This window comes from Nansenia antarctica, assembly GCF_963989245.1.
Source record: "Nansenia antarctica genome assembly, chromosome: 7".
Taxonomy (NCBI): Eukaryota; Metazoa; Chordata; class Actinopteri; order Argentiniformes; family Microstomatidae; genus Nansenia; species Nansenia antarctica.
This window is the reverse complement of record NC_137677.1, coordinates 4017965-4042415: the sequence shown is the minus strand read 5'-3', so window position 1 is coordinate 4042415 and position 24451 is coordinate 4017965. Positions and strand designations below refer to the sequence as shown.

Below are 24451 nucleotides of genomic sequence, written 5' to 3'. Positions count from 1 at the left end.
TAACTAGTAATTAAAGTGTGTGTGGGAAGATGTGTGTCTTTCCTGTTCTGAAAACAGAGAAGAACTGACTCGTTTCTTTCAAAAGGAAACAAACGTCTGAGTCTGCACATTCCCCAGAGGGCACTGTGACTCCCAACACTACATCTAATAATCTGACTTCAGACAAAAAAGATAATTTAAACAAGCTGTCTATGTAGTGTGTGTGTGTGTGTGTGTGTGTGTGTGTGTGTGTGTGTGTGTGTGTGTGTGTGTGTGTGTGCGCGTGTGCGTGCGTGTGTGTGTGTGTGTGTGTGTGTGTGTGTGTGTGAGTGTGTGTGTGTGTGTGTGTGTGTGTGTGTGTGTGTGTGTTTGTGTGTGTGTGTGTGTGTGTGTGTGTGTGTGTGTGTGTGTGTGTGTGTGCGTGTGTGTGGGTGTGTGCGTGCATGTGTGTGTGTGCGTGCGACGTGCGTGCATGTGTGTGTGTGAGAGAGTGTGTGTGTGTTTACTCACCCTCCCACTCCTACCCACCTTCTGTGTGCCTTAATTAACCCCTCCCCCCCCTTCCTTTCACACAAAAGCATCCATCTACGCTTGTAACAGGTCTGGGGTCTGACAGGCAATAACAACCACCTATGACCAGCCTCTGACCAATCACCATCGACTACAGCAGCCTTCAAAACCAACAACAAACCCACACCAGCTTTGGGTCGGATGATTCTCACCACAGAGCTTCCGAGAGGGATGGAGAAGAGACCAGAGTCAGTCTCGGTCTCCCCTCATCGCTCCCCGAGAGCCGGGAGGGCGGCCAAGAGGGTGCACCACCACTCCCCTGCCTCCAGGGGGCGCCGTCCCAGGGGCACCAAGACAGTGAGGCTGCCTGAGCAGCGGCGTGAGAGGAAAGACGGAGGAAATGGAAATAAAACGCCAAAGGCAGCAGAGGCCAAAGCAGAGGAGGAGCAGAAGGGCAAGGTGGAGGCCACGTCTACAGTGGTGGACGTGGACAGTGTGAGAGAGAGAGAGACGGGGGAGGAGAACGAGGAGGCCATGGGGCTGCTGGAGGCTGAGTGGCAGGAGGAAGGTGAGACACCTACAGGCGTACGGGCCTACTGCTTTATAAACGCATACTGAGCAGAAGTAAACTGGGGGCGGCTGTGGCGCAGGAGGTAGAGCCGCCGTCTAATGATCACAAGGTTGGCAGATCGGCGGTTCGAGCCCCGGCTGGCTACATGTCGAAGTGTCCTTGGGCAAGACACTGAACCCCAAATTGCTCCCAGTGAGCGGGCTAGCGCCTTGCATTGCAGTAGTAGTATTATTCACACTAGTAGTAGTAGTATTCACACACATTGGTGTGTGAATGGGTGAATGAGAGGCCGTTGTAAAGTGCTTTGGAGCAGCTTTGGAGCATCAAAAAAGGCGCTATATAAGTGCAGTCCATTTACCATAAACTAGTCTATGTTACAGTGTAGACTAGAGTATTCAGACCCAACAAAGATATTAATGACAAAATTATTATCCAAAATGATAAGCTATTATCCAGAACTATTATCCTTGCATTAAGATGGACTCAATTCAACTTATTGAGTGATTTGCTTATGGCATTTTTGCACATTTTAAGAGTGTCATAGCAAAGGGTCTGAATACTTACGTACATGAGGTATTAACTTCTTTATAAATTTACTGACATTTGTATATGTTTTCGCTTTGTCACTGTGGGGTATTGTGTGTGGATTAATGGCAATTAATGTGAAGGGGTCTGAATACTTCCTGAAGGCTGTATCTCAAGGTTGAGTTTTACTGAAAGTGTCCAGTATTGACTTCAGCAGGTCTAACGTGTTCTGAACGTTGGCATTTCTCCCTAGGTGTGAAGCACAGGAACTTGGGAGTGTGTGAGTGGCTCCTCATGGTGCTGGCTCTAACTGTCATCCTCCTCTTCTTTCCTCTCTCTATCTGGTTCTGTTTTAAGGTAAAGACAACCCCCTAGCCCCCGCCCCCCATCTCCCATAGATATTGATAGTGATTGCTGCACAATTCAGCATGACACTTGTTGTTTGGACAATGATTGTAAAATGTATTGGATGTATTGGCTACATTAAATGTAATTTTACTTGAGTGTCAGTCAGAATGTGGTGTGACTGAGTCATGGTTCATAATAAGGTTTGTGATTGGCCGTCGTTGTGTTGGTTGACAGGTAGTGAGGGAACACGAGCGGGCGGTGGTCTTCAGACTGGGTCACCTGTTGCGAGGACGACCCAGAGGACCAGGTCTCTGCCCCTTGTCTACAACATTCTTTTAAAATCTGTGATCTTATTATTGTTAATCACGCATACTGTATATGGGCTTGAGGATGGGCATGTAAGTATCTCTCTCTCTCTGTTTTTTGGACGAAGGCCTACTCTTCTACCTCCCTCTACTAGACGTGTGCCAGAAAGTGGACATTCGGCTAAAGATGCTCAACGTTCCACCTCACACAGTACGCTATAATTCCCCTGACAGGCTTTAGGAAAACACAATATAATGATATATATATAATATATAATCAAATATTCAAATATAAGTATGAAAAATGTGTGTGTGTGTGTCTGTGTGTGTATGTCTAACTCTGCTCTCGTTGGCCTCGTCTGTGTGTGTGTGTGTGTGTCTGTGTGTGTGTGTCTGTGTGTCCAGGTGGTGACGAAGGACCTTGTGACCACAGAGCTGAGTGCGGTGTGCTACTACCGTATCGAGAACGTGGCTCTGTGCAGCATGGCTCTGTCTGGGGTGGCCGCTGTGCTCCAGGCCCTGGTACAGGGGGCAGACAGGGACGTGCTGGCCCATCACACCTTCACCCACATCCTGCTGGACAGGAAGAGGATCGCCCAGGAGATCCAGGTGTCCTAGGGTGCATCTCTACATTTACATTTTTACATGTTTGGCATTTAGCAGACGCCTTATTCCAAAGCCACTTACAATCAATACATTTGAATACTAAGCAAGTGAATCATCAATCCACCAGTCGTAGCAGGAAGAGTAATCCAGCTCAGGCCCGGGGCCATTGATAGAAGGAAAAACCTTCTTCCATCACCTTCTTCTAAACCTAGTTTATTTTTTATTTTAATTTTTTATAGACACTGGAGAAACAGAGAAACAGTACAAGGGGGGTCAATTGAAGTTTTTAGGGACACAGTAGAGGGGAAAAGCGTGTGTCTTCAGAAGACGCAGTGCTGGGGGTCAGTAGATGTCTTAGGAGGAGCAGTTAAGGTGTAACCTGAAGATAATGTATAGTGGCTTGCTTTGCTGGTTTCCTCGCCTCCGTCTTTACTGATGTGAAAACACAGGCTTGGCCAAAGGTACGAGAGGTGACTATGATGTCATCTCTCCAGTTCTGCAACCTCAGTGCAGATAGAGGGCAAAAGGACAAGTGGAGGAAGCTACTTTAGACAACTGAAATGCATAACCCTACAATGTAACTAAAAGTACCCTGGATTGAGGCAACATCTAGCCCTTATACCCCAGGCACCTAGAACTAAATACTAGATACTGTAGTAGGCGTAAACAATATGGTCTATCAGTGAGCTTTTTACCATCACTTCTTTTGAGATCTCCAAATGGTCCTAAGTTGGTGAATAAATGTTGATTTCTATCACAATCTGCAGGTGGCGATCGACTCTGTAGTTTGCCAGTGGGGGATCAAGGTGGAGAGAGCAGAAATGTAAGTGTATGGTTATTAACAGATTATAGGGGCATTGTAAGTTTCAAATCAACATTTCCACCAAAGTGTTGTGCACAGTAAAGGTGACATTAGTGCTACAAAGCAGTCGAGAAGGAAACTCCTAAAAAGCTGTAAAGCTAAAAAGCTGAACGACTGACTCATGGTGCCTTACAATCTTATGGTACATGTGAGAAAACTAGGGTTAGACATGCCAGCATGTACCAAGTCACCCTAGCACCTAACCCTAACCCTAGTTTTCCCACATATTCCCACATGTACCATAACATATACATTGCAAATAGTACAATTTGAGGTTACTGCTGATCTAGTCTTGCATTCAGTCTATCCCTCCTTCCAGAGAGGACCTTAGTTTACCCACGGAGCTGCAACACCGTCTGGCTGCAGAGGCCGAGGCCAAGAGACACGCCCAGATGAAGGTAAGAAAAGTCTCATTGTGACACATGAAGAGTTTCATTGAGACATACATGAAGAGTTTCATTGAGACATACATGAAGAGTTTCATTGAGACATACATGAAGAGTTTCATTGAGACAGACATGAAGAGTCTCATTGAGACATACATGAAGAGTTTCATTGAGACAAACATGAAGAGTTTCATTGAGACATACATGAAGAGTTTCATTGAGACACACATGAAGAGTTTCATTGAGACACACATGAAGAGTTTCATTGAGACATACATGAAGAGTTCCATTGAGACATACATGAAGAGTTTCATTGAGACAAACATGAAGAGTCTCATTCCAAAGCGCTTTACAAATGCTTTGGTCATGTGATATTTATCATTACAAGATTATAATTAAGGATTATGGATTACATCTTCAAGAATGTAAGCACATAACATAGCTAATGTCTTTTCAAATGTATGTTATTTTTTTGTTTTTATTTCATAACAGCAATCAGGATAAGTATACACTGTAGGAAAGTAGATTTATCAATCAAATCTAAATGGAAGGATGGCTGGCTGACAGTAGGGGTATACAGTAGTATTGGCACCTGTTGTGTTTACAGTGGGACTAATACAATAACAACAAAGACCAAGCCAAAGCACAATGAGTCATGGAGAACAATGTCATGTTTTAATCTTTATAAGTCCAAGCGTTTTATCAGTCCAAGCGTTTTGTGAATATGGCCCTTAGTGTGTGGTTATGTGTCTCTGCTTTGTGTGTGTGTGTGTGTGTGTGTGTTATGGTACATGTGGGAAAAATAGGGTTAGGGTTAGACATGCCAGCATGTACCAAGTCGACGTAGCACCTAACCCTAGTTTTCCCACATGTACCGTAACATATATATGTATGTAAGTAAGTAAAGTAAAACCACCTCCTTCTCAGGTGATAGCAGCTGAGGGAGAACGGGCCGCCTGCGAGGCTCTCCGGGCCTCTCTCTCTGGGTCTCCTGCTGCCGTCCAGCTCCGTCTCCTCCAGCTCCTCCGCACCGAGCGCCCAGCGGTGGTCCTCACCCTCCCCTCAGACCTCCTCAGCCTGCCCCCCGACCTCTCACCTCTGACCCCCCCAGCCAATACAACCTCTACGACAGCAGGAGAGACCAGAAGAGAGGAAGATAAAGATTCTCCTATGATGTAAAGAGAGACTATGGGGTGTCCCTTCGTGTTAACGGGATGTAGGGTGTAAAAGCTTAGCGGTTACAATGGAATGGTTTAGCAATGTGGCTGTATGTTGTTTATAGCAAAGCATAACTTGATATCAATAATCTGACTCCAAGTAATTTAATTGAGGCAAATGAGGCTTTAATAATACGGTGAACTTTTATTAGAACTTTTATTAGTAACAATTAACACAATTGTTACTTTACAATTAACACATAAAAAAAAAAAGATTCTGAGTGGGGCAGTCCCACTCATAGTTTTCATTTTATTAGACAGATACAGTGAAGACAGACAGGAAAGTAAGGAGAAGAATGGAGAGAGGGCATGTCAACAGGGCATGGGCCGGATTAGAACCCATGCCGACATGCCTGTGACCAGAACACCAGGTGTCACCACATTCTTGAGACCTTGTCAAAGACCACTGCATTTCGTGATGTTAGAATTATAAGGTTCTATCTCCATTTTTGTCAATTTTGTTTTTTACATAATCTGATCCATTAGGTGTTTATTAATGCCTGTGTGGTGTTGTTTTTAAAATGTTTAAATTTTTGAGTTAGTAATTAATCAAATACAACGGTTCCATCTCACAAAACATAATAATAATAATAATAATTCATTAAATTGATATAGCGCTTTTCCGAGGCTCAAAGACGGTGACAATTGAATGTAATAATGGAATGTAAAAACTTTGACGCTCAATATCTTTTAACTACCCTAAACGGAGATAGAACCTTATAATTCTAAACGGAGATGGAACCTTATAATTCTAAACAGAGATAGAACCTTAGAATTCTAAACAGAGATAGAACCTTAGAACATTTTTTTTTTTTTTTTTGAACTTTAAATAGAACATACATTTTTAATACACAATACAATATTGTAGTTTCTTGGGCTTGGAGGGTTTGGGACTCGACTCAGGCTTCTGACTCACTACTTTGGGCTCAGGTGTGGCTACCTTCTTTGGGCCTGCCACCGACAGATTTCTTGCTCACTGTAATACAAATATACGCGTATGAGTGTACCAAATTCAAACAGTCACTGATTGCATTACAGGGTTCGACAGTAACGCTTTTTTACTTGTAAAACATTCGCCGGGTTTGTTTGCGCGAGCCCAGACAACGCTGCTAGATCCTGGATATTTTTACCTGTGTGCAGGAAGAACAACAGACGGCGCAGGCGCCAGACCAGACTAGATGATCCTGAGTGAAGATATTATCAAAGCGTACGGGTGATCGACAGGCGCGTACGCTTTGATAATATCTTCACTCCACGATCATCTAGTCTAGTCTCGCACCTGCGCCGTCTGTTGTTCTTCCTGCACACAGGTAAACATATCCGGGATCTAGCAGCTTCGTCGGGCTCACGCAAACAAACCCGGCGAATTTGTTACTTGCTCCGGGCAAGTAAAAAAGCGTTACTGTCGAACCCTGTATTATAAGAGGAGAAGGAGAGTGGAGTAAAACCACAGAGTAGAGTACTCTAGATGTCTTCTCTCCAAGGCCATGTTACTGTGAGTTACAGTAGATCAGTCATAGGCTTCAAGGCCATTAAGTTGAGATGTTTATGCCAATGGGAGGTTTTGCACAAAGAGTTGAATTAAGCGTATATTTGAAATTAGGATTCAGGTCTATACAAAACAGCCTGCTCTGGTGGGGGGAAATTATCTTCACAGAAAGATGTATTATGTTTTTTACCTGCAATATCACTGATATGTGTGTAGTATTGACATAATAATTGAGGTGTGTTATTGATTTGTCTATGACAGTGGTGTTATGGTGTTGGTCTGTGGTTGAGGTGCGTTATGGTGTTGGTCTATGACAGTAGTGTGTTAAGGTGTTGGTCTATGACAGTAGTGTGTCAAGGTGTTGGTCTATGACAGTGGTGTGTTATGGTGTTGGTCTATGACAGTAGTGTGTTAAGGTGTTGGTCTGTGACAGTGGTGTGTTAAGGTGTTGGTCTGTGACAGTAGTGTGTTAAGGTGTTGGTCTGTGACAGTAGTGTGTTAATGTGTTGGTCTATGACAGTAGTGTGTTAAGGTGTTGGTCTATGACAGTAGTGTGTTAAGGTGTTGGTCTGTGACAGTAGTGTGTTAAGGTGTTGGTCTATGACAGTAGTGTGTTAAGGTGTTGGTCTATGACAGTAGTGTGTTAAGGTGTTGGTCTATGACAGTAGTGTGTTAAGGTGTTGGTCTATGACAGTAGTGTGTTAAGGTGTTGGTCTATGACAGTAGTGTGTTAAGGTGTTGGTCTGTGACAGTAGTGTGTTAAGGTGTTGGTCTATGACAGTAGTGTGTTAAGGTGTTGGTCTGTGACAGTAGTGTGTTAAGGTGTTGGTCTGTGACAGTAGTGTGTTAAGGTGTTGGTCTATGACAGTAGTGTGTTAAGGTGTTGGTCTGTGACAGTAGTGTGTTATGGTGTTGGTCTGTGGTTGAGGTAGCCGACCTCTAGGCTCCTCTGGGTCTCAGCTAGCTGTCTCTCCAGGTTCTGGATCTTCTCCAGCGCTGCCTGGAGGGCCTCCTCCGCCTTCAGGGCCCTGACCTCTGAACTCTGGGCACCGACCTCTGAACTCTGGGCATGGACCTCAACCCCACTGACACACACACAGAAATACACGCTCACACACACAGTCTTGAAACCATACATGTCAACAAATGTGGAAGTACCATAATAATAATAATCTTTACATCATCATAAACAAACAGACATACTGCATAAAAGTAATAAAAGTAATAACTCACAGATCCATCACGGTGGCCAAGGCATCAAAGGCTGTCTGAGTGCTGTCAGTGTGTGGACAGACAACCATCTCCTCAGCCTGACACAACAAACACACAAGTAAAAAAAAAAAATATATATGTTTTTAGGGCATTTCTGCTTTATTAGGATAGAGACAGTAGAGATTGACAGGAAGTATGGGTGAGAGAGAGAGGGGGGATGACTTGCAGCTGTCGATGGCCAGAATTGGACCAAGGACATGGCGATGATATGGCATGGATGGTTGACTTACTTATAATAGACATGCTTTATCTATTGTACACAATCTAACTCTTGTTCAATCCGAGGGCGTGATACAGGGTCAGAGGTCATACCTGGGCCTTGAAGTTGGCCTGTGTCACCCCGAGGAACTCCAGCTTTGGGAGGTCAGGCAGCTGCTTCACTTCTTTTTCATTGCTCCCAACAGCAGGGTCTGCAGCCTAAAACACATCAGGGTTAGACAGTAACGCTTTTTTACTTGTCCGGAGCAAGTAAAACATTCGCCGGGTTTGTTTGCGCGAGCCCGACGACGCTGCTGGATCCTGGATATTTGTACCTGTGTGCAGGAAGAACAACAGACGGCGCAGGCGCCAGACTAGACTAGATGATCGTGAGTGAAGATATTATCAAAGCGGATGGGTGATCGACAGGCGCGTACGCTTTGATAATATCTTCACTCCACGATCATTAGTCTGCTACAATGAGAGTGTGATGTGTGTGTGTGTGTGTGTACTGTTAGAATTGGGAAAGGGGAGCTCCTCACCTGGGGTGTGGCAGGGGTTTGGGTGCAGGGCTCTGGGGTTTGGTCCACCACGTCCATGTCTACTTCCATCCCCTCATCAAACACACCCTCGCCCAGATACAGGGTCACAGGGTTGAACTGCTCACACAGCTGAAAGAAGAAATACGTTTGACACAACAAATGGATGGATGCAATGGATCATTGTTGTTGAATGGGATATATACAGTACATGTATAAGCAAGTGTATGTGTGTGTGTGTGTGTAAATGGTAAATGGACTGCACTTATATAGCGCCTTTTTTGCTGCTCCAAAGCACTTTACAACGGCCTCTCATTCACACACACATTCACACACCAATGGCGGCAAGCTGCCACGCAAGGCACTGGCCCGCTCACTGGGAGCAATTTTGTGTGTGTGTGTGTGTGTGTGTACATTACTGACCTCTGAGTTGACTGCAGAGGGACAGGAGAGCCCGTGGCCCTGGCTCTGCAGGACACTGTGAACGTACACGTCCTCCTCCGTGTCTGTCTCACACAGGAAGACCTGCAGGAAGTCTGCGTGGTAGCTGTGCAGAGCTGCCCACAGGAGGCGCTCACAGCACAGCTTCTGGAAGGAGCTGGTAGCGTTCAAACTCCAACTGCCCTGGAACACCAAAACACAGGCTTTTAATATGGAATGGGAGATAAGAGTGCTATCTGGAAGTCAATGGGACTATGGGAGCAATACAATGTTAAAAGCTTGGGGAGATTGGTGGTCAATAACAGTGATATGAGATGTGTGTGGAGCCTTACACCCATAGGCTTGATTCCACTGAGTGATGAGGGGATCGCTTGGGCCGGGAGCTCAGAGTAACAGGACCTTGGGGTGAGAAAGCAGAGAGATGTAGGGGGACAACAGCAAAACAGACAAGGAGGCCTAACACTTGTCGTTAAAATGACACATTTATAGGACATTGATTTTACACTACAATATGTGGCAAGAAGCGGTCTCCCACAAAACCCCCAAAACATTTTAGTCTAGCCGTAGTCAGCGACGAAAAGACTGAGACTGCACTGGAATGTTTTCAGTTTTCATCAATTGGAACTGGACTGGAACTAAGAAAAATGGAGGTGACTTCATCTAAACACCAATGACTAAAAGTGTCTAAAAAGCCTGCCAATATTAACACTGGTCTAGTGAAACCTGCCCATTGACTTTCATTGCTCTCTGTCTGAACTGGACCAGAAGAAGCCTACTTAAGGAACTTGAGGCTGGTCCTGTCCACAGTGGTGAGGTCCCCGAAGTCCACGTAGTACACCTCCACCTGGGTCTGGCTGAGGACGCGGTGGATGACGACCCGGTAGAACCACTCGTCTCTGGGAGCCACGCAGCACACCTGGCCCTGACGCACGAAACGTGAGGGAAGGGAGTACCACTCCGACACCTCGGGATAGGTGTAGCAACTCCTAGGAGGAAGAGGCGTTTCCCACAAACTCTGACATCATCTTGCAACTCGTTACATTACATTTTGGCCATTTAGCAGCAGACGTCTTTAACCAAAGCGAACTGACAACAAATAGATTTGTCTAAGTAAGTGAATCATATATCCATCAGTCATGGTAAGAAAACATAATCTATGCTAGGACCAGGAGCCATTGGCAGTCGCAATGCTAGAAGAATTTTTTCTTTCTTTTTTATTCTATTCATGGTTCTATGTTACCACTCCAGATACAGGAATCTGACCTGATCATATGTGTGGTGGCCTGGGAAAACCCGTCGGATGTCGCTGGCGTTCGTTTGTGGCAAAGAGCAAAAATAGATGGACATGTCCTATTTCGGCGATTTTGATATTATGTGGTATTCTAGTACTTTGAACTCCATACTACATTATGGTGAATAAACATTTTAAGAAAACAAAAGAGAAAGTACTTATTTTTATGTTTTTGTGGTGGGTAGTTTGCTAGCGAAACAACGTCACGTTGAACGTGTCTCATTCTCAGTTAAGCAAAGCACGCACACATGAGCGAAAGGAGAGACGATACTTCCACCTGTGTTATTGCCAGTTTACTGATGCTCACAATAAGCATAAAGTAATAAAATCTTAACTAGAAGACACACAAATGGATCTGTCCCTCGCATACCGACGAGGCGAGCAGACTAACACCGCATCACAAGCAGACAAACGAGACCGGACGATCTGCATAGGCTCCTCCCCCGACCCGGAGGAGAAAGGGGTCGGGGGCAGCATTTCTCACCTTTCACTTTTTTTGACATGATACATTAAAATGCTCATAACTTTTTAAAATAAAGGGCTATCTCAGTCATTCAACCAGTTATGAATAGCTGAGAACTTCTAATTTATGGAAATATAAAAAAATGAAAATGTCAAAATGCCACCATGTGAAGGGTTTTCCCAGGCCACCACACATATGGTTACGTTCCAGGTCACCTAGGGGCTGCACAGATCAGCATTGTGCTTGCTGCTACTGTACATGTGGTTGCCTGAGATGTTAGACTCAAGGTATTGTGAGATCTGATAATCTGCAGCATGACTACAATGAAGGCAACCATTGACTCTATATTCATTTCCCATTCCCAATGGGAAATGAAAGTAGAGTCAAAAAGTAGGGCTTTGGGGAGGGCCAGGGAGATCATGGCTGACCCCGCACACCCAGGCCACAGCCTCTTCGCCCCGCTCCCCTCAGGCAGGAGGTCACTAAAGACTGTGAAGGCCCGACACGCACACAGCTTTTTCCCCACGGCCATCCGGCTCCTAAATGCTGCTGCTGGTGTCCCCCCCCCTTGCACTATGATCAGGGGTGCAAACTGGTGATGGCCCAAAAAGGTGAAACTTTTTTTGTGGCTAACCTTTGAATAGCGCTAGCACTAATGGTGTTAAATAGATACCGCTAGCACTAACGGTGGTCTAACAATGATGCATGTGTAAGTAGCGGCAGCCCTGACCTCAACACCTGCAGAATTACTTCTAAAACAGTTTACTGTGACTGGGTTCTCTATGCTGTCTGGAACTGTACCTAGCTCCCTGAAGCTAAACGTTATTTCAACTGCAGCAGAGTTTAGCAGACAGGGAGATTAGCTAGCTTGTGCATCATGTGACATGGATGAGACTTAGACCGACCGACCCCCCCCCCCCCCCCCCCCCCACCACACCCATTTTTTTTTTGCAGATCTACACAATTCACATGGATGACCTATTTTGAGATTAAAATGGCTAATTTAGCAGAAAGGTGACAAGTTTGCACCCCTGAATGATGTTGGTTTGCACTGTCTTGTCCTGTCTTGCACCTGTCCTGTTGTAAACTGCGCTCCACTGTCCCAAACCAAATTCCTAACATGTTTACATGTCATGGCAATAAAGTCTTCTGATTCTGATTGTCATGTTTCCTCCCCGGTCTAAGCGGCACCGTCTCCTCACCTCATCTCCACCATCATGCTCTCCAGGGCGCGAGCCTCCCGGGTCTCGTGGAAGCGGATGTAGAAGTTGCTGGGTGACTCCACGTGCTCCACCAACACCTCTATCACCTCCCTAGGGTCCCTGGGCGTGGGCGCCCTCAGGCGCTGGCCCCGCAGGGCGTCCAGAGGAACCATACCTGCCATACACCGTACCTGCACGGCAGGGAACTTGGCCATCATCTAGAGGGGGGAGAAACACACAGCCATGAGTGTCCACAAACACACACACACACATGAATGTGCGTGTACACACACACACACACACACGCACACGTACACACACACACATTTTTATTGTCACCACAAAGACACTCTGTGGATTGAATGGGTTGTCCTTGAACATTTACAATCACCAAAGAAGATGTACAGGAGGTGATCAAAGATGTACAGAAATCAAACATCTATTCTTGTGAAATGCGTTTCGGTTTCAGCCTCAATTGTCTATGATGATGTATTTGGTCCAGCTGCCCTCAGGGGAAACAGAAGCTACAGACTGACCTTGAACAAAAGGGCAAGTAGGACCAGTTACTCTTCTTAGACCAGAGTCAGATCGTGAGTTTAGAATGATAAGGTTCTATCTCCGTTTAGAATGATAAGGTTCTATCTCCGTTTAGGGTGGTTCAGAGATATTGAGCGTCAAAGTTTTTACATTCCATTATGTTTTGTGAGATGGAACCTTTGTATTTTATTAATTACTAGGGGTGTAACGGATCGCCCCCCACGGTTCGGCACGCATGTGTACCGCGGATCAATTGCAAAATGTAACCAAGTAATAATATTAGTTAATATCCCTTGTAAATCACAATGTAGAGTTGCCATGAAAAGATAGACGCGACAGTTGCGTGCTTTGTTTTACTCTAAAGCGCAATGATAGGTTGATAATGCAAAAAAAAATCTAGAACAACAAGGCTGCATTCGTAAATTCGCTCTGGAATCTGATCAGCATTCATGGAACGCCTCTTGTCCAATCAAATTACTTGGTCCCTTTATGACGTCGGACCCAGTGTGCTCTCCGGCGCTATCAGAGCAAATTTACGAACACAGCCCAAGTGTTCATGGCGAGTCCTGCTAATGTTGGCGACAGAGAAGAACTCGAAATGCCTCCCTCGTCATTTAAATCCCATGTATGGGAGCACTTTGGCTTTGCTATCAATTATAACAATGACGGACAGTGTCATTGGAAGTGTGGTGATAAAAAAGTTAGTGTTTAAGCGTTGTGCAACGAGAAAGTCGTACGAGCATGGCCACACATTTGCCGCGACCCTGGTGTGTTGATGGGAGGCACGAAAAAGGCAGCTTGACAACTTCTGATAATGTAGCCAATTTTTTCATACCATGTTTAAAGTAAGGTTTCACTTTATTATTTAGTTAAAAGTGGCATAAAACATGTTTATTTGTCTGCTTTAAAGAGCCCAGTGATTCACTGCTGCAACCAGGTGCCTCCTCCCTCTCTCCTACTGCATCATTTAAGTTGAATGTGTGTTTCTGTTTAATATGTAGCCTAATGTTTGAGTGTAGAATATGTTATGTATATATATATATATATACTTATAATATATATATATATACATAACATATTACATATAATAACTTAAAAATGTCAACATTTTAAAAATAACACCACACAGGCATTAATAAACACCTAATGGATCAGATTATGTAAAAAACTCAATTTTGGTTATAAAACCTTATAATTCTAACGTCACGACCTGTCTTCTCAGACCCGAGTCAGACGGGTCTCTTCTCTCACCTGTTGGAAGGTGGTGGTGGTGATGCGGAGGTCTGTCTCTGACATCAAGTCGTTGTCGGCGGCGGCCTCTCCGTCCTCCCCGTCCTCCTCCTCTCTGCGCCCCTCCCAGGGCGACTCCCCAGAGCTGAAGTAATAGCCCTGGCTGGAGGGGTTCAGCCGGTCACCCTGCTCAGCATCGCCGGGGGTGTCGGGCTCTACAGACCCTGGCCAAAAACATCACATCAACAAACCTACGGACCTTTGGGGACAGAGCCTTCAGCGTGGCTGCACCTACCCTCTGGAACTCCCTCCCCATAGTGATCCGCAATGCCCCCACCCTGGACTCTCTGTTCTCCAAGGCCTTTGGCCCCTAGTCACTGTTTCAGTTTTGTTTTGTCCTGTTTTTGTCTGTCTGATTATTCCCTTGAATTGTAAAGTGTCCTTGGGGTTTCTGAAAGGCGCTATATAAATTAAAGTTATTATTATTATTATTATCAGGGTGCTGCGTTTATAGAATGCCATGAGCTATAAGATACAGTACTCAGTTCTGCCCCTCCTCTTCAAATGACCCTTCCCCCAATGGGACAAATGGCTGTGATCTCTCAATAATGTGGGAACGCAATGGTATTAGCTGAATAGAATAGATAGGATGCATTTTTTACATTTGAACCATTTAGCAGACGCTTTTATCCAAAGTAACAATACAAATTGAAACCATCGAGCTGACCTGGTTGCGTGTGGCCGGTGTGTTTGGTGTCGGTGATCATCCAGTGGGGGCCCTCGTCCCCGGCCACAGGCCGCAGGTGCAGCGTGTCGCTCAGCGCACCAACCATCTCCGTCACGCTCAGGAAGCCACTCTGGGCCACCGGGAGCTCCTCCCCAAACATCCTCTGTTGACCAGGGGTAAATGGTAAATGGTAAATGGACTGCACTTGTATAGCACCTTTTTTGCTGCTCCAAAGCGCTTTACAACAGCCTCTCATTCACCCATTCACACCCATTCACACACCAATAGCGGCAAGCTACCATGCAAGGCGCCGGCCCGCTCACTGGGAGACATGTGGCCAGCCGGGGATCGAACCGCCGATCTGCCAACTTTGTGATCATTAGGCGGCGACTCTACCTCCTGTGCCACAGCCGCTCCGTAAAGTAGAGTGGAATATGTGTAACAAAGGAAACTAGTATAATTACCTTGTATTCGGCATGAAGATCATGTATTGATATCCCTTCACTGTTCTGAGCAACAACCTAGAAAGAAGGAATCTTCACTGTCACCATCACGTGTGACTAGAACATTAGGAGTTTTCAATGATTTCGGTATCCACCCATAAAGGAGCAACTCAATAGTCTGGCTCCTGACTCATTTACTTAAACAAATGTATTGATTGTAAGTCGCTTTGGGGAAGATGTAAACTGACCTGGCGAAGGTTGGCCTTCAGCTCCTCACTGACGGTGCCCGCATGGCCGTTCTCCAGGATACGCTGCCTGAGCTTCTCCTCCAGCTGCATCGTGGCCAATCAAACACAACACATTCACTAGTGGTGATTGGGTGAGTTCCCATTCATATAAATGTGAAGTGCAACGAGACCAATAATCATATCTCATTAAATGTTCTTTACAAAAAAACATGACTTCTAGTAGGAGTGAACTCTACAAGCATTTAAAGTAATGTTCAGGGGTGCAAACTGGTGATGGCCTAAAAAGGTGACAACATTTATTTTTTGCCTGAAAATGAAGAAAATTATCAACATGGTTGATTCACATGGATTTACTATTTTGTGGTAAAAACCGCTAATTTAGCAGAAAGGTGACAAGTTTGCACCCCTGAATGTTACAGTTTCACATACAGAACATTTACTATGAGGTAAAAAGAGAAACAGACTCACTTTTATGACGCATCTTTCAAATAGCTGCCCCTGTTGGATGAGCTGTGGCTCAGGTTGTGTCAATTCCATGTCCTGGTGAATTCCATGTCCCCCATGGTCCTGGTGTCCCCCTGAGCTGTTAGGGGCAGTGTCCTCAGGACCAGAGGCCATGTGATTCTGTACTGGAGTACCAGAGGGTTTTTCCACAGGAGCTGAAGACAGACAAAATGTTACATTAGTCACAACCAATACCAGATCACTACTGTTTACATGTTACACCCATTTACATTTGAACCATTTAGCAGTTAAATTGTATAATAATGAAAATACCACCGCTCATCCGTGATCAGACTTAGCTGAGGTGCTGGAATTGAAGAGTATCAATAAAGTGCAAAAAAACAGTCATAAACCTTCTTCAGGGATAAAGCAGACAATTGAATGCAGTGGTATAAAGGCTTCAAACAACATCACTTAATTAGCCAATGCACAACATCTGTGTCAAATCTTTCACCTAGTGGCTAGGCATCATGGGAATTGTAGTCCTAGATTTAGTGGACTACAAAAAACATGTGTTCATGAGACAGGAAACACCTAAAAAGTACATGAAATATTTACAATATATACTTAACAGAACAAAAAACTATAGAGAAATGCTACAAACATGCAGACATCAGGCAGTAGCCATCATATAGCATAGAACATAGTGTCTAAAGTAATTTATTCATAGCACAACACATGTCGAAATCCTCATTCAAGCCTAGGCGTTGTAAACGTTCTAGGGTGTGGATCCAAAAAAGCTCTCTGGCATAACCTCCTGTCCGAGGGGTAATTTGCTCTATGCCGCCTGAACCATTTAGCAGTTAGCATTTACCATTTACCACTTAATTAGAGTTTACAGGGACAGTCTCCCTGGAGAAAGTTAGGGCTAAGTAACGTACTGAAGGGCACACTAGTGGTGGTGTTCCCAGGCGAGTCCAACTTATAGCCATGTATAGTTAAAGGTATAAAACAGGGATACTGAATGATAGCATGCCCATGGACACAAGTGCTAAATGTAGTCCTGCTCAGAAAAAAGCCTTCACATCAGGTGCCTCAAACGCATACATGTAAAGAAAAAGTAAATGTTAAAAAGAAAACGTGAGTTTAGAATTATACAGTTCTATCTCCGTTTAGGGTCGTTCAGAGATAATAATGAGCGTCAAAGTTTTTACATTCCATTATGTTTTGTGAGATGGAACCTTTGTATTTTATGAATTACTAACTCAAAAATGTCAACGTTTTAAAAATAACACCACACAGGCATTAATAAACACCTAATGGATCAGATTATGTAAAAAACTCAATTTTGACCAAAAATGGAGATGGAACCTCATAATTCTAACGTCACGATCTGTCTACACTGTAGTACCAACCCACCTGTGTCTACCGCTGGCCTCGCACATGTGTCCGTCGAGGGGGTCAGCTGTGGTCGAGGTGGCTTTATCTGCCCCGTCCTCACCGCCGTCCCCCCACGCGATGCCATCAGCGCCCCACCCTGCGACGCCGTCAGCCCCATCGCAGGTGGCGCCACCTTCAGGGTCAGCAGGGAGCCCGTCCGGCTCGGCTTGACCGCCACCAGGTCCGCCGCGGCCGCCAGCATCTCCGCGACGGAGTAGAAGCCGAGGTTGACGAAGCACAGCGGGTGGCCGAAGTGGCGGGCGAAGCCGGCCTCCAGCTCCGACAGGCCCACGGGCCCCTGGGCGAGCAGCTGCCGCAGCTGTGAGCGCAGGTGAGCGGGCAGGGCCGGGGGGGCGTGGCCCCGCCGGGGGAGGGGGCTGGCGGGGAACAAGCCCATACTGCCCCTGTGTGGTTTGTTGGGCTTACGGACACGCTGCCGGGCCACCATCTCCCCTATGCGTCGGGTGCTTTCGTCCAAAACCGCTGCAGAGGGACCAAGGGATGGGAGGGAGGGAGGGAGGGTAAGAAAAAGCGAGGCAAAGAGTTGGGTTGGAATAAAGTAGTTTTTTCGTGCATACGTGTGTAATTTTACTCTGTGCAGGTCATAGTACTAAAATGGTAATGGTAAATGGACTGCACTTATAGCGACTTTTTTGCTGCTCCAAAGCGCTTTACAACGGCCTCTCATTCACACATTCACACACCAATGGCGGCAAGCTGCCATGCAAGGCGCCGGCCCGCTCACTGGGAGCAATTTTGGGGTTCAGTGTCTTGCCCAAGGACACTTCGACATGTGGCCAACCGAGGCTCAAACCGCCGATCTGCCAACCTTGTGATCATTAGACGGCGACTCTACCTCCTGCGCCACAGCCGCACCACTACTAGACTGGGCTTACCTTTCAACACCAAGCTGCCGTCTTCCAAAAAGTCCATCTTCACCACGTCAGGCATCTCCTTGATCATGTCCATCACGTTGTGGAAGCCGAGGGACCTCAGAGGCAGCGGATGGCCCACGATGCAGAGGTAGTCCCGACTCAGGTCGTCCGGGGACAGGCCTAACTTGGACGAGTTGAGCACGGAGCGAACATCCTTCTTCAGGCCCCACAGTAGCTGGTCTTGGGTCATCATTATTAATGCCTGTGTGGTGTTATTTTTATAATGTTGACATTTTTGAGTTAGTAATTAATAAAATACAAAGGTTCCATCTCACAAAACATAATGGAATGTAAAAACGTTGACGCTCAATATCTCTGAACGACCCTAAGCGGAGATAGAACCTTATCATTCTAAACGGAGATAGAACCTTATCATTCTAAACGGAGATAGAACCTTATCATTCTAAACGGAGATAGAACCTTATCATTCTAAACGGAGATAGAACCTTATCATTCTAAACGGAGATAGAACCTTATGATTCTAAACGGAGATAGAACCTTATCATTCTAAACGGAGATAGAACCTCATCATTCTAAACGGAGATAGAACCTTCTCATTCTAAACGGAGATAGAACCTCATCATTCTAAACGGAGATAGAACCTTATCATTCTAAAATGAGATAGAACCTTATCATTCTAAACGGAGATAGAACCTTCTCATTCTAAACGGAGATAGAACCTCATCATTCTAAACGGAGATAGAACCTTATCATTCTAAACGGAGATAGAACCTTATCATTCTAAACGGAGATAGAACCTTATCATTCTAAACGGAGATAGAACCTCATCATTCTAAACGGAGATAGAACCTTATCATTCTAAACGGAGATAGAACCTTCTCATTCTAAACGGAGATAGAACCTCATCATTCTAAACGGAGATAGAACCTTATCATTCTAAACGGAGATAGAACCTTATCATTCTAAACGGAGATAGAACCTTATCATTCTAAACTCACGAGATAAGTACAAACCTAGTAAGACCATAGACATTTCAAAAATGTTAGTGACAAAATGAAAGCCACGTTTCTTAGGCTGCTAGCTAGTAACTACTCACGCCCAGTTTTTATTTTAAGGAGCAAGTTCAAGTTCAAGTTGGAAAAGAAAGTTATCTATTAATGTTGCCGGCCAATAGTGTCTTCTATGGATGCAATGCAGTTAGCGACGTCGATTATTCACGAGAGAGAAGTAAATAACATCAACTAAAGACATTTAGTTTATATTTTGGCAGTGGTTTTTAAGTCACTGTTCTCACACTTGAGCTAGTAGCCTAGCTAGCATTTCAATTGACTTCAGCTAGCGAGCTAACTAGCCACTATGGCGCATCTGTCTTATCAACATTGTACGACAGTTACAGCTTGTAGAATACTTACTAAGCTGTCTATTCATATACAGGTTGTTCATTTAGAATTAGACCATTATTATTATTATTATTATTATTTACCTTAGAAAGAGAGAGTTAAATACAGAAGCGTGTAACAGTCTCTCCACAGTGACTCTTCAATCAGCGACGCACGTGCAGGTCAGGTGTCAGACATCACGTGCAGGTGTCAATCACGTGACGTTAGAATTATAAGGTTCTATCTCCATTTTTGTCAAAATTGAGGTTTTTTTACATAATCTGATCCATTAGGTGTTTATCAATGCCTGTGTGGTGTTATTTAAAAAAAATAAAATAAAAATAATAGTTAGTAATTAATACAAAGGTTCCATCTCACAAAACATAATGGAATGTCAAAACTTTGACGCTCAATATCTCTGAACTGCCCTAAACGGAGATAGAACCTTATAATACTAAGCTCACGACGTGCCACGCAGCAGACTGGCGTCATTATCACGTTGATTTCAGTCATGACAAGATAAACTCCTCAAAAAAAGTTTGGAAACGTTATTTCAGTCGATTCTTCCTCCCCTTTAATAATACCAATTGGTATTTTATTTTATATCGTTGGAAAGCCTGATTAGTCACCTTTACAACGAGGTACAACTGTCTTGTAAGGATCATGCATTCGTGGAATGAGCAACACAGATAAACGTGTGGGTAGCGGCCAAAGAAATGTGCCAAATCCCCTGCAATATGTGGCATAGTTGTGGCATGCAAATTCATAGCGTTTTTGGTCAGGGACTTTTTGACCAAAGCCAGGAAAAGAATAATAGGAACTATCCGCTCAGACAACAATTAAAAAGAGAGGCTTGAATGTGTGAAACCTAGATGGTCTCTTGACTTCTCTAGCACAGCAAAACAATATATTGTGAAATATGTGTAAAGTTAAGCAATACAGAGACGTATTTACTAGTTGACGAGCTAAGTAAAACACTTTTGAATATATATTATTATTTTTTTTAGAGAGGGGGAGGGGGAATTCAAGCACTTTCATTGACCCATGTCTATTTTCAAAAACTTTTAAGGACTTGATTTCTTTTTCTCAAATTCACAAACTTTCAAGGATTTCAAGGACCCGTGGGAACCCTTTACTTAAGTACAAACCTAGTAACAACATTTCGATAATGTTATAGTGACAAAATGAAACCCGCGTGTCTTAGGCTGCTAGCTAGTAGCTTCTCACGCACAGTTTAACAAAGGAGCAAGTTCAAGTTGGAAAAGAAAGTTATCTATTAATGTTGCTGGCCAAAAGTGTCTTCTATGGATGCAATGCAGTTAGCGACGTCGATTATTCACGAGAGAGAAGTAAATAACATCAACTAAAGACTAAAGATGTATAGGTTTCTAAGTCGCTGTTCTCACACTTGAGCTAGTAGCATAGCCTAGCATTTCAATTGACTTCAGCTAGCGAGCTAATTAGCTACTATGACGCATCTGTTTTATCAACGTTGTACGACAGTTACAGCTTGTAGAATACTTACTAAGCTGTCTATTCATATACAGGTTGTTCATTTAGATTTGTCTACGTTCAGCCAAATTAGATCATCGTTAATATTATTATTATTTACCTTAGAAAGAGAGGTTAAATGCAGAAGAATGAAGTCTGGAAATGGAGTCTTCAATCATGCAGGTGTCAATCAGGCATCACGTGCAGGCAGGGGCGCCGCTAGGGGGGGTGGGTAAATTAGGACGATTCTAAAGGCCCATCACTGACAGGGGCCCAAGAGAATCATATTTTTAAATATATTATATTTATAATTATTATTATTATCATAAGGAAGTTAACGTAGCCGACTTCAAATTATAATTCTATGTATTAAAAAAAGTCACAAAAGAAACAAACTGGAGTTTTGTTTCTCTATGTTTGACAAAATTAAGCCTTATTATTTACCCCTCTATTTATTCATTGCATGGTTCAGTCCACCGTTAATCAGCAGCGCACGTGCAGGTGTCAATGCACATGCGCAGTGTGTTAATCAGACATCACGTGGTGCCACGCAGCAGACGTAATTATCACGTTGATTTCTGTCATGACAAGATAAACTCCTCAAAAAAAAAAGTTTGGAAACGTTATTTCAGTCGATTCTTCCTCCCCTTTAATAATACCAATTGGTATTGTATTTTATATCGTTGGAAAGCCTGATTAGTCACCTTTACAACGAGGTACAACTTTTCTTGTAAGGATCATGCATTCGTGGAATGAGCAACACAGATAAACGTGTGGGTAGCGGCCAAAAAGAATGTGCCAAAATCCCCTGCAATATGTGGCATAGTTGTGGCATGCTAAGTCATAGCATTTTTGGTCAGGGACTTTTTGAGCTTTTTGACCAAAGCCAGGAAAAGAATAATAAGAAGTAAACCACCAATAACAATACTACTACGTAGTAGGAATAATAATAATAATAATAATAATAATAATATAATTTGTATAATGATACTAACTGGATTTGATTCCCCAATCAATTGTAATGTAAAAGTAAATTACTTGAGATTTTGTTTCAGAAGCTGAGTTTGGGGCCATAATGATAATCAATTACTTTCTTTAGAGGGAAACGGAGGTCAATAACTAGTAATTAAAGTGTGTGTGGGAAGATGTGTGTCTTTCCTGGTCTGAAAACAGAGAAGAACTGACATCAGCAACAAACGTCTGAGTCTGCACATTCCCATGAGGGGCACTGTGACTCCCAAGACATTTACAATACAGTTTTTTACGGTCGCTAAGTCGCAGTGTTCAATACTGAAGTCACAGAGTCACAACTCTTCATACAGTCAGCCAAGCAGAAGTCCATGTGGACCAAACTGCGACTCTTTCTCTGTGATTTGTGCATTGCTTTCATACAAAATGCATTCAATGACCACGGTCTCCAAAATCCACAACACTTCTTTCATTCAAACTCCCCCACCTGCAAAACACTATGTATTTGCAACACATTTTTCCAATGTTAACATACTGTGTTCAAAACTCTGAAGAACACATTAAAAACAGAATGATATGGTGCATATACTACCGAAAGCTCGCAATTAACTTTTTTTTTTGCAGTGTTTGAGTGTGCAGATGCTGCTATTTTGCACTCTATTGATACTCTTCAGTTCCAGCACCTCAGCAAAGTTTGATAACAGATGAGCGGTACAGGATAAGTATATACTGTAGGAAAGTACATTGCATTTTGCAACAAAACGTCATATTTTGATTGATTTGTCAATCAAATCTAAATGGAAGGAAGATGACTGGCTGACAGTAGGGGTATACAGTAGTATCTGCACCTGTTATGTTTACAGTGGTACTAATACAATAACAAAGATCAAGCAAATGATTACAATACAATATTGTATTGTGGTACTAATACAATAACAAAGCACAATAAGTAATGGAGAACAATGTCATGTTTTAGTCTTTATAAGTCCAAGCGTTTTGTGAATATGACCATTATTGTGTGGTTATGTGTCTCTGCTCCTCTTGTGTGTGTGTGTGTGTGTGTATGTATGTAAGTATGTATGTATGCAAGTAAGTAAGTAAAGTAAAACCACCTCCTTCTCAGGTGATCGCAGCTGAGGGAGAACGGGCCGCCTGCGAGGCTCTCCGGGCCTCTCTGGACTCTCTGTCTGGGTCTCCTGCTGCCGTCCAGCTCCGTCTCCTCCAGCTCCTCCGCACCGAGCGCCCAGCGGTGGTCCTCACCCTCCCCTCAGACCTCCTCAGCCTGCCCCCCTACCTCTCACCTCTGACCCCCCCAGCCAATACAACCTCTACCACAGCAGGAGAAACCAGAAGAGAGGAAGATAAAGATTCTCCTATGATGTAAAGAGAGACTATGGGGTGTCCCTTCGTGTTAACGGGATGTAGGGTGTAAAAGCTTAGCGGTTACAATGGAATGGTTTAGCAATGTGGCTGTATGTTGTTTATAGCAAAGCATAACTTGATATCAATAATCTGACTCCAAGTAATTTAATTGAGGCAAATGAGGCTTTAATAATACGGTGAACTTTTATTAGAACTTTTATTAGTAACAATTAACACAATTGTTACTTTACAATTAACACATAAAAAAAAAAAGATTCTGAGTGGGGCAGTCCCACTCATAGTTTTCATTTTATTAGACAGATACAGTGAAGACAGACAGGAAAGTAAGGAGAAGAATGGAGAGAGGGCATGTCAACAGGGCATGGGCCGGATTAGAACCCATGCCGACATGCCTGTGACCAGAACACCAGGTGTCACCACATTCTTGAGACCTTGTCAAAGACCACTGCATTTCGTGATGTTAGAATTATAAGGTTCTATCTCCATTTTTGTTTTTTACATAATCTGATCCATTAGGTGTTTATTAATGCCTGTGTGGTGTTGTTTTTAAAATGTTTAAATTTTTGAGTTAGTAATTAATCAAATACAACAGTTCCGACTCACAAAACATAATAATAATAATAATAATTCATTAAATTGATATAGCGCTTTTCCGAGGCTCAAAGACGGTGACAATTGAATGTAATAATGGAATGTAAAAACGTTGACGCTCAATATCTCTGAACTACCCTAAACGGAGATAGAACCTTATAATTCTAAACGGAGATGGAACCTTATAATTCTAAACAGAGATAGAACCTTATAATTCTAAACGGAGATAGAACCTTAGAACATTTTTTTTTTTTTTTTTGAACTTTAAATAGAACATACATTTTTAATACACAATACAATATTGTAGTTTCTTGGGCTTGGAGGGTTTGGGACTCGACTCAGGCTTCTGACTCACTACTTTGGGCTCAGGTGTGGCTACCTTCTTTGGGCCTGCCACCGACAGATTTCTTGCTCACTGTAATGCAAATATATGCGTATGAGTGTACCAAATTCAAACAGTCACTGATTG

At 43.7% G+C, this 24451-nt stretch overlaps 2 protein-coding genes across 2 annotated transcripts; one reads left to right on the top strand and one right to left on the bottom strand.

Moving 5' to 3' along the window:
* Window positions 1-690: 690 nt before the first annotated feature.
* On the top strand, window positions 691-23392 carry nphs2 (NPHS2 stomatin family member, podocin; the record flags this gene model as incomplete). The annotated part of the gene is made up of 8 exons (XM_080536013.1): window positions 691-1057; window positions 1839-1942; window positions 2168-2240; window positions 2367-2449; window positions 2644-2847; window positions 3612-3667; window positions 4026-4104; window positions 23132-23392. The coding sequence occupies 8 exons, from the start codon at window positions 691-693 to the stop codon at window positions 23390-23392; spliced, it is 1227 nt and encodes a 408-aa protein (XP_080392139.1).
* On the bottom strand, window positions 7703-18398 carry LOC308161818 (tudor domain-containing protein 5-like; the record flags this gene model as incomplete). Its single annotated transcript, XM_080535897.1, has 15 exons — window positions 7703-7883; window positions 8032-8108; window positions 8383-8487; window positions 8811-8939; window positions 9231-9431; window positions 9581-9647; window positions 10025-10234; window positions 12205-12422; window positions 13993-14186; window positions 14699-14861; window positions 15163-15219; window positions 15390-15473; window positions 15858-16048; window positions 17253-17756; window positions 18170-18398. The coding sequence occupies 15 exons, from the start codon at window positions 18396-18398 to the stop codon at window positions 7703-7705; spliced, it is 2610 nt and encodes an 869-aa protein (XP_080392023.1).
* Window positions 23393-24451: the final 1059 nt, after the last annotated feature.